The sequence below is a fragment of the Arabidopsis lyrata genome (genome assembly GCF_000004255.2).
Source record: "Arabidopsis lyrata subsp. lyrata unplaced genomic scaffold ARALYscaffold_5, whole genome shotgun sequence".
Classification (NCBI taxonomy): domain Eukaryota; kingdom Viridiplantae; phylum Streptophyta; class Magnoliopsida; order Brassicales; family Brassicaceae; genus Arabidopsis; species Arabidopsis lyrata.
In genome coordinates this window covers 10,701,413-10,718,237 of record NW_003302551.1, presented here as the reverse complement: position 1 = coordinate 10,718,237, position 16,825 = coordinate 10,701,413, and the positions used below count along the sequence as shown (strand labels likewise).

At 33.6% G+C, this 16,825-nt stretch overlaps 2 protein-coding genes and 3 pseudogenes across 2 annotated transcripts; 1 reads left to right on the top strand and 4 right to left on the bottom strand.

Moving 5' to 3' along the window:
• Positions 1-1,418: 1,418 nt before the first annotated feature.
• On the bottom strand, positions 1,419-4,239 carry LOC110228464 (annotated as a pseudogene).
• A 1,204-nt stretch (positions 4,240-5,443) lies between these two features.
• Positions 5,444-6,314, bottom strand: LOC110228660 (annotated as a pseudogene).
• A 2,083-nt stretch (positions 6,315-8,397) lies between these two features.
• On the bottom strand, positions 8,398-9,877 carry LOC9313393 (putative F-box protein At3g44060). The gene is made up of 3 exons (XM_021026605.1): positions 8,972-9,877; positions 8,756-8,899; positions 8,398-8,670 (listed from the first exon to the last, which is right to left on the bottom strand). The coding sequence occupies exons 1-3, from the start codon at positions 9,875-9,877 to the stop codon at positions 8,398-8,400; spliced, it is 1,323 nt and encodes a 440-aa protein (XP_020882264.1).
• Positions 9,878-11,507: 1,630 nt separating this feature from the next.
• On the top strand, positions 11,508-12,470 carry LOC9311714 (annotated as a pseudogene).
• Positions 12,471-14,908: 2,438 nt separating this feature from the next.
• On the bottom strand, positions 14,909-15,424 carry LOC9313392. Its single transcript, XM_002875599.2, has one exon. It carries the CDS (start codon positions 15,374-15,376, stop codon positions 14,909-14,911), a length of 468 nt encoding a protein of 155 aa, XP_002875645.2. The 5' UTR covers positions 15,377-15,424.
• Positions 15,425-16,825: the final 1,401 nt, after the last annotated feature.

Genomic DNA, 16,825 nt, shown 5'->3' with positions numbered 1-16,825 from the left:
AAAAAAATATTAGTTTAAAAAATAAAAATAAACAGTTATAATTTTAGAAAACTTAATGATTATTGCAAATGAAAAAATTTGAAACATACATGACATACAATTAATATTATACATAAGATAAAACTTGATAGTTTTAAACTTGATTTTCGCCAAATTTTGTCCATATATGCTCAACCAAATCCACTTTCAATTGTTGATGCATAACTCGATCACGAAGTCGAGTTTTAGTGGCAATCATATTTACAAGATTTGAAGGCATATCCGTAGAATAGGTGAAATCCACTTATGAACTTCCGGCTGATTCCGCTTGTTCGAATAAAACATTCGGATATTTTCGGGTTCGGGTTCGGGTTCGGTTTTATGAGTTTAGGAATTAGGACCCAATAGAATAAATCTAAATTTTTGGGTTCGGGTTTGGATCAAATTTGTCGGGTTATCATGGATTCCAGAGACATTTTCAAAAAGAAGAAGATAGAAAAATGCTAATAATTAATGCTAGAAACTGGTTCTTTGGCTTTTATATTAGAGCTGGTTCTTAGCATATAACCCAATTAAACATTAAATTTTAATCATAATTCCCCTAAGAACCATATTAAGAGACCTACAATGGAACTGCTCTAAACTATCAAGAGTGTGAGATTATGATGAGAGAAGAGAGGAAGGACAGGCCTGGCGGCCTTGCACCCATTTTTTATGATACATGTGTATGGCGCCACACAAAAAAAGAGGCCCATTTTTTTAAAAAAAATTATTTTATAAGAACAACAAATAATTAGTTAGATGCACGCCTATTAGAGGTTCCGATTTCTAAAAAAAAACCCCAATTTTCAGAAAACTTCTATTTTTGACATTATTTGTGGTACTATTTTATATATAGAGACCTCAGATTTTTTTATTTCGTATTGGGCCACGAATATTAAAGGACCGGGCCTCACGAAGGGTGAATAAGAAGAGAGAAAGGGGAAGAACAATCTAGATCGAGAGAGTGAGACTTTTTTTTCTTTTAAGACCAAGAGAGTAAGTTAAGAGTTTATTCCTTTTTCTTTTTTACAGAAAAAACAAAAAAAATTCTATCCTTTATCAGTTTATCTTATAATAAAACAAAATCTATACATATATAATAACAGTAAGACATAGAAAAAAATTAGGTTTAGGGTTTTCAATTCTATTAAAAAAATTCTTAAACAAATGATTAGTTTTTAAGTGAATGTCTAGTTTGTTTTATTGAAAAGGAGTTATTTGACAATCTAACAAATGAAAGAGTATTAAAAAAAAAGAAATGTTTCAAGTTATGAAGTAAACATAAAATAAAATTGTAGTTATTTGTAAACTACTTTTTTTAATATGTCTTTTTTTTTACCCCTGGCTACGCCACTGCTTTTAGCAATCGAAGAAGCAATTATATTTGCTGAGCCACCACATGAAACACATATTCACGGAAGGAACCTGCAACATTGAGAATTTGCTCCAAGAGGTTACGGTATCTTGGCCAATCTTTAAGATTGTTCACCGCATCAATAGCACCTTTGCAATCAGAGACTAGCTCTGTGTGCGTGACGTGAGTATCTTTAATACCATTAATAGACCAAAGAATGCATCGTAATTCAGCAACTAAGCGACATCAGATGCAGTGGACACGTCTCTACTATGGAAGAGATCCTGACCAAGATGATCTCTGAGAATCCAAGCACCTCCACTTAGCGAGACTCCATTCACCCAAGAAGAGGGACATAACATTTAACCATTCCATCGAGAGGTTTTATTTATCATGTCTTTTCTATGTCAAAATATCTGTTATTCTACCAGATTTAAGCATTTTCTGGTGAATGATTAGCTTCTAACCACAATTATCGTTTATGCATCATCTTGAGCGTTTCTTACTAAAACGTGGTAAACACGTACTCATTTATTTGCTGATAAAATGTGGTTTGGCACTAAAACAAACATTGATGAAAGTGATGATAAAAAAACATAGATATAAATGGAGTTGTCAAAGTCAAGATTATGACTGAAAGCAAACATGGCTAGATCCTAACCTGGTGGAGCCTTGAGTGATTGTGTTAATCAGTTTTCAGTTTTCAGTTTCGTCATGATGAGATTCTTGTGCAGGTGCATTTGGTGTTTTATTTCATCTCATATGTTGATTTGGTCCACTCCCTGTTTGTGATTTCCAAAGTGGAGTGTTGTTTGTTTCTTTTGTAACATATTGTGTAAAGAATCTATTTGATTTCTCATAATGTTCAATAAGTCATAGCTTCTATTGCAATTTAGATCAGAAACCCCTAATCATAGTAAATAATAAATCACTAAACAAAAAAAAACTTACTAATTATTTTAGACATATAGTGACTTAAGATCACATGACTTGTATCTTGAGCTTAGATGAAGCTGCAGGAAGCTTCAACACATCCTCTGTGAGTTCCATCTTCTTGAGGTCATCCATTTCAGCTGCAACGTAAACTTTTACCAATTCAAGACACTCCATATTCAGTAATAAATGGCTTATTTGTTTCAGCTCGGTTGCACTTCCTTGATACTGCTTGATACTCAACATCTTTATTTGGTTATTCGGAGGAATTCGAGTAAACCGATCCATACCCTGAAGCATTGAGAAGAGAGAGTACTTTAATGTCATGTCACAGTCATATATATAAAGTAAGATTTGTGCATGATTTGCTTCATACCGAGAGAACCAGAGTTTTTAGGTTTGGAGAACGCTCTAGTAGAAGTGGAAGCACTTTCCAACCTTGTTTTTTACTCGAAAACATTAATTCAACAAGGTTGTTGAACACGGGTAGTCCACCTTTGCAGCATACCGAAATAACCTGAAACACACACAATGAATGTTGTCCTCTTCTTAACCAAAAAATGATGAGAGACCATACATTAAAACTGACCTCAACAGCAGAAGAAGTTAAGTGAAGGGTCTTGACATTGCGTATCTCACTGATGAGGTTTTCTACATCCGCGTCATGAGATTTTTCACTGATGAGATTTTCATTTTCTAAGAAATGAAGGTGCAATGTAGCTTTGGCCAGTGAAGCTAAATTACAATGTGGAACTTTACGATGAGGAAAACCAGAGTAGTAGAGGTCGACAACACTCGGTGTGTCAAGTGTAATAATGCTAGAAAGATCTTTACAGTAACTACTTTTAATGGTAACTGAGAGTTTCTTCATGCTTTTGCTGGATATGAGGTATGAACGTCCTTTAATATGTTTGTAACGTATGGTTAAGTCCTCAAGTGCAGGGCAAGCTGCGAGTAACACATTTAATTGTTGATCATTCCAATACCAGATTGAATCAAGGAGGAGAACCTTTAGTGCTGGGAGAGATGTATCCGGAGAAAACCTATCGATGTATTGTTCTGTTCCCAATGACCAGTGTTGTGCTGGTTAAGACTTGGGACTGGAAACGATACCACAATGCAGATTTTATGTGTAGATGAAGCTCAGAGACACCGTGTTCCAGGGCATTACATATCCAGCGTTCAATGTCAGGTCCTACTAAATATTTTTCAGTGTGTTTAAGTGAGAACTTCTTTATATGGTTAACACCTAGGTAAGCCAATGAACTGTCCACAAAATCATTAAAACTCTTTCGGATATCTTCGGGGCGCCCGGAGATGGGTTCGTCAAAGTCAAGATTATGCACGAGAGAAAACAGAGTCCTCCACCTCTTTGAGAGAAGAGAGGTTGAAACAGCTTGTTTGGTGGGAAGGAAGGATAAGATTTGGACAAGAAGATCATCTGGAAGACAATCCATTGAAGCCGAATTCAAATCTTTGACTCTTTGTTATTGATTTGCTGCTCGGTAGACTTTAGATGGTTTATATGAAGCTCCCGGTAAGCTTTTTTTTTTTTTAGGTTTTACTTTTCCTTTTTCTATTTACTTTTAACCACATGTTGATAGATTTAAGGCTAAATATTTTCCTTTATAATTTAAGGATAATTATTTTCCTTATATATTTAAGGGTAATTATTTTATTTTAAATCTCTATTTTTTCTTTTACTAATATGTTGGGGTTTTGAGTCTCTTGTTAATGATTTTGTTGGGTGCAACAGAAACATTGGTCTGTCTTTAAAGTTAAAACATACGAACATGCGATCATCCTAGGCGGTCAGAGATGTAATTATTGAGATATCCGGGTGAGAATATTTCACTTCTTGGTCTTTTAACTTTCGTTTATGATTGTGTGCAAAGTGTTGGTTTTCTTTTTGGTTTGTCCGTAGCTATGTGATTTTCAGTTTAAGATTTTTACATAGACAAAGATTCCACAAACTATAGTTTGAGTGATATTCAGTCTCAACCCTCAACTTGTCTACGAAACATAATTCCCTACAAAACAGAAAGTGGAAAAGTGCTTTGAAGAACATCAACTCTTGTTTTGCAGAATTTTCATTCTCCTTTATTACTTTCTTTTGAAACCTTCATATATGCAAATTACATGGAAGGAAATCATAACAACGTGCTTTGAAGATCTTAGATCTAAGTCCTCAATTATTATTATACCTAAGACCTAAGTCTTCATCAGTCCAAGTAACATAGACCTAAGGTTTTGAACCAAATGCATTAAACTTTTCTACGATAGTCTCTCCTTCTTTTAATACTCCTGCTTTCAAGATCAAGGACTCTTTTCCGCGAATTCCTTAGCTTCCTTTATACCCATACCAAGTTGTTTTGTTTCTTCTAGTTTTTATGATTTCATATATATGATAATAAATCATAAATCACTAAAACAAAGAACCTTAGTTTGAAGACATATAATAATAACTTATGGACGATGATGATCACATGACTTGTATCTTGAGCTTAGATGAAGCTGCGGGAAGCTTCACAAGATCATCTGTGAGTTGATTCTTCTCTAACTCTTCCAAGCGTTCTTCTTGTCTTTGTCATTCTTTAGGCGTTCGTCGTTAGGTCGGACCAATTGTTAGAGATAGAATCCAATTCAAACCAAAACATTTATTATGATAATAGAAAGATAGAACAATAAAGTAACAAGAGTATAAACTCCCCAAAGAGAACTACGTTCTCTTCCCTCGGCCTTACCCGATAGAATCCTCCAAAGCTCTCAATTGTTTAGATAGGTTTCACAAACAAAACCTAACCCTTATTTATAATAAAATGTAAAGTAAAAGACTCTAGGAAAAGTAAATAAGAAATTGGAAATCCTAAACTATTTCCTAAATCATAAATTAGGAAGTCTTCGTATCATTTTCAGTAAAAAATGGCTAATGTGTTTCAGCTCGTTTTCACTTCCTCGATATTCAGCATCTTTATTTGGTTTTTTTGGGGAATTTGAATCCCCACAAACCGATGTCTTCGTCCAAATGTGTAATGATGTAAATCTCGAAGCATCAAGAGGAGAGAATACTTTAATAACTTCATGGTTTTGCTAGATATGACGTGTGAATGCCCTGGATAATACTCGTAATGTATCCTCAAGTGCAGGGCAAGCAGCGAGAAACAAATGTGATAATTGATTACCCACAAACTAGATTAAATCAAGGAGTAGGACCTTTAGTGCTGGGAGACATGTATCCAGAGGAATTCTTGGGCAGTCTAGTCCTGTTCCCAATGACAGCATAACCAGAGTAGTAGAGTTCGACAACACTCGGTGTGTCAAGTACTGAAATAAGGCTACAAGAATGAACATTATAATAACTTTTAATGGTAACTGAGAGTCGCTTAATGGTTTTGTTGGATATTATGTCTCGCTCTCTTGGATAAGATGTATGGTAAAGTCCTCAAGTGAAGGGCAAGCAGCGATAAACACATCAGATAATTGATTACCCCAAAAGGAGATTGAATCAAGGAGGAGAACCTTTAGTGCTGAGAGAGATGTAGCCGAAGGAACACTATTAATGTAAAATCTGGCTCCCAGTGACAACCTATCCAGTGTGGTGATGATAAAGACTCTTGCTAGGAAATGTGTGTTTGTGTCTATGCATAGATGAAGCTCAGACACACCGTGTTTCAAGGCTAAACATATCCAAAGGTTGACAATAATAAGTGAATAATCACGCCACTAGCACTAAATGTGTTTAAGTTTTAGTGACAACTTCTTTATATTTGGCAACCACCTTGCAAAACCAATGCTCTATACATGAAATCCCGAAATATCTTTTGAATATAACGCCTTTTCCATACATCACATTCATAGTCCGAGAATATGGGTTCGTCAAAGTCAAGATTATGAATGAAAGCAAACAGTGTCCTCCACATCTTGGAGAGAAGAGAGGTTGAAACAGCTTGTTTCATGGGAAGGAAGGCACGATTTGGACAAGAAGCTCATCTGATAGACAATCCATTGAAGACTGATTCAACTGTTTAGCAACTTCTTCTCCATATCAAGAAGCTTTGATTTTGAGTAGTTGTTGTTGATGATTTGCTGTTCGGTAGGCTTTTAGGTCTTTTATATGGTAGCGGATTAATGTAGCTATCGCTAGGGGTTCATGTAACTATTAGTTTTTTTTTTTTACTTTTTATTTTATTTTCTTTCTTTTCTAATTTACTTTTAAGTTTTAACCACATGTCCATTAAGATAAATGTAAGGCTAATCATTTTATTATTATAAGTTTGTTTTACTCTAAATTTAAGGCTAATCTCTATTTTTTTTGGTCGGGTGAGGGAGACAGTGTCTCCCACAATTTATTCAAGAAGAAGAAAAAAATTACAACCGGATCTGTCGTGGGAACACAGTCCCACCAGCGTCCTCTAACAAAATAAAACGAACAGAGTTAGGAACAGACTCAAAGCCATGAAAACCCAACGGTAATAAAAACGCATAGTTTGCTAGTCCGTCGGCAAGACAGTTAGCTTTCCTATACACATGCGAGATACGGACTATCCAATCTTTTGAAATAAAGCCATGGCACAGACGTATCAGGAACAACAACGGGTGTGAGTCCCTTAGACCTGCCTTAAGAAAACCAACCACAATTTCGGAGTCTATCTAATCTCTATTTTATTAAGGCTGATTTTTAAATTTAAGGCTAATCTAATCTCTAGTCACTTTTGACTATATGTCATAAATGTCTAATTATATAAATTTAATTGCTGAAAAAAATCTTATTTGGGAAGTGTTTTTAATCAAATAGTTAACGGTCCATACCACTGCGACTTTCTCCACTGAAATCAACACAAGCAAATTACATTCACATACATCCAAATTTTCGAACTTTCTTGTGGCCTCGGAGATTTTTAAATTACCAACTTTTTTTAACTTAGACTACATTGTTGAATCATTTCTTCTCGTTTATCATCATCATCTTAAGTACCTGCATCAATTGTTGTTGAATCATTGTTGAATCCTATGTTGCATGGAAACTCCGTTCGAGGTGCGTTTCTGTTTCGGAAATATTTCAGAATCGGGAACTCTTGGAAACGCGGGGAAACGTCATGAAAACGCATTTCCTAAAAAGTCAATTTTGAAACACGATGGAAAGGTACGTTTCCACTTTGGAAACTCATCGGAAACTTAATTTTTCTTTTGACACATAAAAATTAATAATTTTAGAAATATAAGAATATATTTTATATTTTATCTTTAAAAACCTAATTAGTATAAAGAATATGAAACACACATTTTTATCTTTGATCACCAAAGAGCCTAACCTATATAGTCTTAATTTTTGATTTTGAGTCTTATTATCTTTATTTTAGTTAGACTAGTTAATATTTCTATCATTTGCTTTATGTTATTTAAAATATATTTTGATGTTTAGTGTTTCATATAAATTAAATAAATATATATATATATATATATAAATAATATATATATATATATATACACGTTTCCAAAACGTTTCCATTTCGTAATTTTCTTAAAAATCGGTTTCCGCGTTTCCACACGTTTCGCTTCCGCGTTTCCGTTTCTGTTTCCATGCAACATAGGTTGAATCAATTCTGTGAATGAAAGGATTTTCTCAGTACCTGCATCAGCGATAGCATCTTACTGGCAATGGTAATACTCTAACTCAATCACAGGATAATGTTAAATTGTTAATGACATGACATGTTTATTCTCTTAGTTTTTTTTTTTTAGAACAAAGCAAGAAAAACCACAAACAGCAAGAAGGTTGGATTAAACAATATTTTGAAAATAAACTATTTGACCAGAACAAATTTTATTTTCTGGTTTCTTTATTATATAGTAATAAATCATTTGGTAATGTCTGATAACTCTAAAATCTGTATTATATATAAAAAAATATTAGAATATTTAATTAGAAAATTGTTGTTTTTCAAAAAAAATCAGTCAATAAACACAAAGTAATTTAAAGATTAAACTACATTTTGACAATATGAGTAACTAATTTATATATAAGAAAATTCAATATTTTTGAAGTCATTTTGCTATGATTATCTTAATAACTTAGTTATGGATGGTGATCACATAACTTGTATCTTGACCCTAGATGAAGCTGTTGGAAGCTTCAAAATATCCTCTGTGAGTTGCATCTTTCTGGGGTCATCCATTGTACGTGCAACGTAGACTTTCACAACTTCAAGACACTCCATATTCAGTAAGAAATGGCTAATGAGTTTCAGCATGGTTGCACTTCCATGATATTGCATGATACTAAGCATCTTTATTTGGTTATTCAAGGGAATTTGAATCCTTACAAACCGATGTCTTCGACCAAATGTGTAACGATCCAGACACTGAAGCATCGAGAAGAGAGAGTACTTTAATGTCATGCCACAGTCATATATATTTAGTAAGATTTGTTCATGGTTTGCTTCATACCGAGAGAACCAGATTTCTTAAGTACGGAGAACGCTCTAGAAGAAGTGGCAAAAGCAGTTTCCAACCTCTTTTTGTACCGGAAAACACTAAATCAACGAGGTTGTTGAACACCGGTAATCCACCTTCGCAGCATATAGAAATCACCTGAAACAAACAAAGAATGTTTTCCTGTTTCTAACCAAAAAAGATGATGAGACTATACACAGAAGTATTGACCTCGACAGTAGAAGAATTCAAGTGGAGGGTCTTAACATTGCGTATCCCACTGATGAGATCTGTCACATCCGCAATCTTGTCACCTTTTAAGAAATGAAGGTCCAATGTAGCTTTGGCAATTGAATCAAAGTGACGTTGCGGAGATTCACTCCCAAAATAATCTGAGTAGTAGAAGTCGACAACATTCGGTGTGTCAAATGAAATAATTCTAGAAAAATAACCATAATAATCATAGATATAACCATAGGTAAACGAGAGTTTCTTAATGGTTTTGCTGGATATGACGTGAGGGTTTTCAGATCCACACATATAATGTATGGTTAAGTCCTCGAGTGCAGGGCAAGCAGCGAGAAACACATTTAATAATTGTAGATCACCCTTAAACCAAATAATTGAATCAAGGAAGAGAACCTTTAGTGCTGGAAGAGATAAATCTGAAGGAACACTTTCGGTGTAAAATCTTGTTCCCACTCCCAGTGACAGCTTAACCAGTGTTGTGCTGGTGAAGACTTTGGATGGGAATCCAGACCACAAAAATAATTCAGATTCTATGCCTAAATGAAGGTCAGAGACACCGCGTTCCAGGGCATTACATATCCAGCGGTCAACGTCATGTAGATTATCAATATGAGTATCACTAAGTTCAAGTGAGAACTTCTTTATAGTGTTATTGCCATGCAAAGCCAATGTATGATCCACAAAATCATTGAAACTCTTTTTAATGTGGCGTCTACTATGTTTAAGCAAATCTTCAGTGTCCAAAAGGTTCATGTTGTCAAAGTCAAGATTATGACTGAGAGCAAACAGAGTCCTCCATCTCTTGGACAAAACAAAGGTCGAAGCAGCTTCTTTCGTAGTAAGGAACGACAAGATATGGACGAGAAGATCATCTGGAAGACAATTCATTGAACACATAGTGACAGACCCCATCCCTTAATTATGGTACCAGAAACATGAAAAAGAAAACAAAAAAGAAAAAAGAGAGAGAGAGAGAGAGATCAAAGCTTTAAGGTTCAATTTAACCCTAAGAACCCTAAAGGGTCAAACTATCTCTATATGGTGGAGCTCTCGGTAGGGTTTTTCTTTAGGAAAATTGTAAAAACTTTCTGTGTTGGGTTTTGACTCTTTACTTTTTGTTAACATAATTAAGTTAGAATCTGAAATCACTTAAAACTTTAATTGCTGGTTCGGTATGGGATAACCAACTTCTCTCCGGTTTACCTTGGTTACTTCCGGTCAGAAAGATTGGTCTGTGTTTAATGGAAGCCGTAACAGAGCATCTTTATTTGGACACCACAAAAGTAAACGAGAGAGATCACCAAGAAACTTAATTAACTAGCAAAGATTGTGGGCGCGTGGAGCCGAATGTAATCTTGAATTTGAAGCTGATGCACGTTAGTCATCCGCCATTCTTTACTTTTATCATCATCTTAAGCGTGTTAGTGCCCTGTTTCAAAGAGACGTATGTTAGGTCAGAGAAGCCACCCTATACAGGTTCAAACGAACAACACATTTTTCGACTATAGTAGTTTTCTAGATGAATCTATGCAAAGTGTATTAAAAGTCATCTACAAGTGGTGTAATTGAGGGGAGTGTTTTGGAATGAGAAAGCACAAAGCTGCCTGGTACAATCGGGCAGCCCGTGTCTCATCGCAGAGGTCATGAGTATCGGTGGCGGTGTGGACATGATTACCAAATTATTTCTTTGAATATTTCACTTTTTTGCATTTTAGAATTTCTTTTTGGTTTGTCTAATAGTTATGTGATCCTCCAGATCCGGTTGTGAGTGTATACGTAACTATTTTTCTAAGGACACAAATTCTTGTGATGGCAAAGTATATGTACATAAATGAAGGCAGAATTAAGACAAAGTTAGAACATATGAAAAATTAAGATACACTACAGGAAAATGAAGCATTTGTAGCGCCCGAATAACGCTATATAACTCTATTGTAGCGTTTTAACAAGCGCTCTATCATCGTCCGTCATAATAGGTCGGAGACAAATTATAGCGGTTTTTTGTTATGCTACCAAAAAGTTCGTTATTACAGCGCTTTCCTTTATGCAATAATTAATAATATAATAGCGCTTAATATTCGATATTAAATACTATTATTGACAGCATATTTATTTTGCTACATATAAAATGATAATAGCAGTTACTAAACTGCAATTGTTTCAATTAATGGCATTTTGTTTTGGTGCAATATGTGACCATCCATTTCCAGTTCTAATTCTGTTTTGATCAAATTATTTACAAATTAATATTATATAAAACAAATTTAAAAAGACAAAATGAAATTTATATTAGATAAACATATCAATGTAAGTACTCAAGTCACATGATCATGCCTTAGCAAGTACTGAATTCACATAAATAACAAGATTATGTTTAGACATACTGTACATGATTTTATCATTAGGCCAAGCCACAATACTACCTACTGCATCGGCAATGGTTTGAATTTCAGAGTTTGGTCTCCACGCAGCTGCATCTCCAACCTTTGACACTTCCACCCAAACCTTGGGTGACTTCATGTATAGCATTCGCAAGGTATCCACTACAAGAAAACATGTGATATTCCAACAAATGCTTCCAATAATCGTATTTTGTTGAAAATTTCTAACCGATATTCTATAAAATTGCAACAATTATTTTATTTATTGGAAATTTATTGCAAACTTCTAATAAATTTTGGTTATGGTAAATTTGTCACAAACGTCGTAGGAAAATGCAAAGCAAGCCGTGGCTGTGAAAAGTCAATTGCAACAGCTAGCTAGACCAATGTACAGCAACCCACCTTTACATGGTGCTCAACTGGTCTCAACCATTCTTGAAGACCCAGAGTTAAAGAGTCTGTGGCTAAAGGAAGTTAAGGTAACATTATGAAAAAATGCTAATTCTTTCATTCATTACCTTATATTCTATGTTCACTCTTTTGTGTTGAATAATCAACTATATAGAATTAAAATCTGATAAGCCATATGTAAAATCTGTAACACAACATTCTATAAGCCATATGTAAAATCTGTAACACAACAGGTCATGGCTGATCGGATCATCGGCATGACTCATGAGAACTACTTTGCGAGAAAGCTTTGAGAAGTTAGGATCGCCTTTATCATGGGAGCACGTTACCAAGCAGGTATTTACAAAAACAAGTGTTTTTTAAATGAACTTGTTGTCATTTCTCTCCTCTGACTCGCACAATCCTATTTTCATGGGTGAAACAGATTGGAATGTTCTGCTACAGTGGGCTAACACCAGAACAGGTTGACCGCTTAACAAGCGAATATCACATCTATATATGACCCGCAATGGCCGTATCAGGTACTTCACTTTCTCCTGATTAGAAATCTTTGAGTTCACATTCAATGCAATCCATCCTAATCATTGAGGCTCTTGATGTTTGGTTGCAGTATGGCTGGTGTTACGACAGGAAACGTGGAAACATTAATGTTGTGTTACAGATTTTACATATGGCTTATCAGATTTTAATTCTATATAGTTGATTATTCAACACAAAAGAGTGAACATAGAATAAATTGATAGTGAATGGGTGAGCAAATTCTCACCATCTACAAACGGATTCCAGGTTGATTTCGGAGTTCTCCATCCGTTTATGTGGGGTAACAAGGTTTGCATCCCAAGCTGCAATCTGAAGCTCATTAAACAATTTTTGGGAAGTCAGGCAAGGCTTTATATATTAGAAGGTATTTGTCCAGCCACAATAGTTGAAACATTTCTACCTCTATCTTTTTTGCAGGAGGCAGCTTGATATTAAAAACAAAGTCTTCGTTCCATTTCGGCTCATATATATGGTGTTTTTGTTTTCGACTCATATACTGTCAAGGTTAAAGAAGCAGCTGTGTATGCACATGACCTCCTCCAAGTGAGTCTATGATGTCAATCGAATCATTCTCGCCGCGCTATCTTTCTCCAGACTGTTACCTCTGTAGCTTCCAATAACTCAACTCACATATTGTTGTATCAGTGATACTACCATGAAGCCGTATGAAAACTTAAATGGAAAGACCAATTATGTATACTTTTATCTGCATCCGAGCTCACACACATTGGTTAATATATATGATTGGAACTATTAACCCAAAGATGCAAACAAATTGATGCAAATAAATTAAAAGAACAGTACATCCTTCCAAATTATCCTCCAAGTTTGCTTTATTTTATATCACTACAGGAAAAACTGTTATTATTAGCACCCAAAAAACGTTATCTAATAATAAGATAGCGTTATTAATACTGCTATTAATACCTGGTTTTCCTGTAGTGTTTATATCCAAGTTCGTTCCAAATCATATCAAAAACAAAACAAAATTATTGTTTTAAAGTAAAATTTACGTTACAGAAAAAAAGGGAAACAAAATCTCTATACTATTAAAAGAGAAGTACAAATGAAACTGTGTCGGGTTAAAATCAGAAAATTGACCCGAAATTCTGAAATCGGATCTTTGAAATTTTTTTGGAATATAAATTCGAATTAATAATGAAAAATCGAAATAAAATCATATATTTATGGAAATCAAATAAAATCTGATTGTACTTATGGTAACTAATAATAAAAGCATATTCCAAACAATATTATACATTAATTACTTATAATAAATTTGTTCATATATTTTTGGGACTAATTCCATAACAATCAACGTTTTTGTCATTAATTTCGCTCATTTTAGCTAATTATCATTAATTGAAAGATATTTTACTTGCTTCTAAAGATTTCTAGAAAATTTATCACAAATAACCCATCTATTTTATAAATTAAATTGATATTTTTATTTTGGTCGTGTAAATTAAATAGATATTTTTATTTTGGTCGTGTAAATTAAATAGATATGAAATCCATGTAACTAATTTTAATTTAATTAGATTAAATCGAAATTATGATATTTTCATACCTATAGCTTACCAAAGAAGTTTAATTTTCAATTTATAAAGATTTCTTGAATATGATTTTAGAATTATTCAACAAGATGATAAGTATTTATTAAATTTTGTGAATCATGAAAAATAATAATTAATTTTTAATCATTATACTTCATCTTTCAATCTCTCATCTAACAAATAAGATACATATTCTATTATTACTATGTCCAAACTTCATTTTGTTGTATGACTAAATAATATTCCCATTAGAACTGTCAAAGCGAGTTGATTCGTCCTGTTAAGTCCGTTTTGCGATAGACAAAAAATATTTTGACTTGTAGTTAGTCGGTCCGCACGACCCGCGGGTAGCATATATGAAATACAAACCCGTCCCGCGAATGTATGCGGATTTGCGGGATTGTCCATGGATTTTGTTTAAATAATTATAAAGTAACCAAAATTTAAAATATTACTAAAATAAATAAATAAATCAAAATACTATTAAAAGTTTGTTTAAATTACCACATGTTGAATAAATTATAATTTTATCAATAAATACTAATATGCGGACTGATCCGCCAACCCGCGGATGAAAACCGATTATACCTATGACCCTCTGCGAATTAATCCATGTGGCCCGCTTATTTGCGGGTTTAATATATTTTCCCAAATCTGCCCTATAGTGAAATGATGTGGGCTGAACCCGCGGTTTTTAACCTATTTTGACTGCTCTAATTCCCATGAATCGTCTAATTTTAGAATTTTAAAACACAAAATTCTATTTTGTAAATCATAATTATTACGATTAGTATATTTATAAACAATTTTACATTTTCTCTACAATTCGTTATTATGAATATTTATAAGTATACTACACGATTCGTTCTACTAAAAAACACACACAATATTAAACGCAACATATGTAAACCAATATTCTCCCGCGGTGGACCGCGGGTCCGATCCTAGTTTTATACAACATTTTCTTAACGTAATCACAGCCATAAGTTTCAATGTACCCTCAATAAGTAGATATGATCTTTAATTAATCACTATTGACTTTTCCATCGATAAAGCTTCTTCTCAGGCTTGTAAAAAACGCCGTCTTTTCGAACCGAGTAACCACAAACGTAGCTAGGGTAACACTGAGCAGATGTGTCCGGATGAACGCTAACCGGGAAGTTGACAAATCCGAAATTAGAACGGAGATGGCAGTGCGTGAACGTGTGCCTCATCTTACCATCATACTTAAACTCGACCACGACGTACCGGTCTCCTGGTTTGCTCTTCTTCCATACCTTGTTACCACCCTTTGCGCATACAAAACCCGCGTTTCCATTCTTGACACCAAATAGATCGTTGGTGATGACCATTCGTACAATCGTATTTGGCTTTACCTTAAATTCTGATGTATAGTCTTTCTTGTGGTAGGCACGTAACGAGTTAACCTCTAATGATAAGTTTGAGATTTGTACAAGGAGAAGGATGACAAAATTTGTAACTAGGGTTTTGGGATTCATCCTCGTTATGCTTTTGAGTTTTTTTCTTTGTTTTTGAATTATTATTTGGGATACCTTAATTATCTTCAATGTTACAACTTTTTGGGGTTTATTATATATACATTTTTTTTTTTGGAAACTGTTTTTCTCGTTAATACGTTTTTGTTACTTAGTTGGTGCACTAAATAGAGCAAAAACAGCTATAAGGAACGGTGCTCCTTTACTCATAAATATACAATCTCTTCATTTGTTTCTTTCGTTTGTTTTTTCTCTTCCTCGTTGGTACTAAAGAGGTATAACAATATACTAAAGATAGAAATATGGTTTATGTTCATATGTTTTTTCCCTTCATCGTTGGTACTAAAGAGGTATATTCGATTCTGTTTTAAGTTGATGCGTAGCCAACTAGCCAAAGTGCATAGTCACAAATTAAATATACTTTTTTTTACTGTTGTAAAATATTTTCAAATTTATTAAAATTAGTATAAAGTGAACCTGATTCCTGATTTTACAACCACCTTGATTTTTGGTTCTTTTAAAAATATAGATTTAAAAATACCTGTATTTTCTTAAACCACCTTGAAACCTTGATTTTTCGTCCATGTATTGGTTCACATTCGTCTCTGTTTCGCATCCTAGTCATACTCCTCGAAAAGTTTTGAATGTGTATTTATATATATCACTTACTACTTGTGAGACATAGTACTACCGTAGAACCTCTATAAATTACTACTTGATAAATTAACAAACACTATAAAACCGAACTAATGTAAAATTTGACAAAATTCGATAGGATAATAAGATAATAATTTTTTAAAAATTCATGTATAAAGATATGGTCCCAATAATATCATAAATTAATAATCATATAAATATGAGAAATTGTTAAAAATGCCCTTTTTTCAATACCCCTTTTCAAAAATGCCCCCTTTGAGAGTCCATTTTTAAGTTTGCCCTCTTTTAATTTTTAATGACCATTTTACCCTTATTTGAAACAAAATTAGGTCCACAAAATACAAAATATTTTTTGGCGGGAAAAGTGATCCCCCAATTTTCCCGCCAAAACACTTGTAAAAACCTTTAAAATACCTTGTAAAATTTTTTCGTAAAAATTTTTCCCGCCAAAATTTTTTTTTTGCGGGAAAAGTTATTCCGCAATTTTTTTGGCGAAATTTTTTTGGCGGGAAAATTTTTGGCGGGAAAAATTTACAAGGTATTTTAAAGGTTTTACAGAGTATTTACAAGTGTTTTGTAAAGTTTTACAATGTATTTTAAAAGGTTTTACAAGATACTTATAAGGTTTTATAAAGTATCTACAACTTGTAAAACCTTATAAAAAACTTGTAAAATCTTATAACTTGTAAAACCTTATAAAATAGCTTGTAAAATCTTATAATATCTTATAAATACGTTGTAAAACCTTTTAAAATACATTGTAAAACCTTATAAATACCTTGTAAAAAACCTTTA

What these genes read in the sequence shown, in the direction of transcription:
- LOC9313393 (XM_021026605.1), bottom strand. Translation starts at nt 9,877, where the DNA reads ATGAATTGTCTTCCAGATGATCTTCTCGTCCATATCTTGTCGTTCCTT. An exon ending in TGAATTCTTCTACTGTCGAG is followed by an intron (nt 8,900 to 8,971) that starts GTCAATACTTCT and finishes TGTTTGTTTCAG; the next exon opens with GTGATTTCTATATGCTGCGA. An exon ending in TAAGAAATCTGGTTCTCTCG is followed by an intron (nt 8,671 to 8,755) that starts GTATGAAGCAAA and finishes TCGATGCTTCAG; the next exon opens with TGTCTGGATCGTTACACATT.
- LOC9313392 (XM_002875599.2), bottom strand. Translation starts at nt 15,376, where the DNA reads ATGAATCCCAAAACCCTAGTTACAAATTTTGTCATCCTTCTCCTTGTA.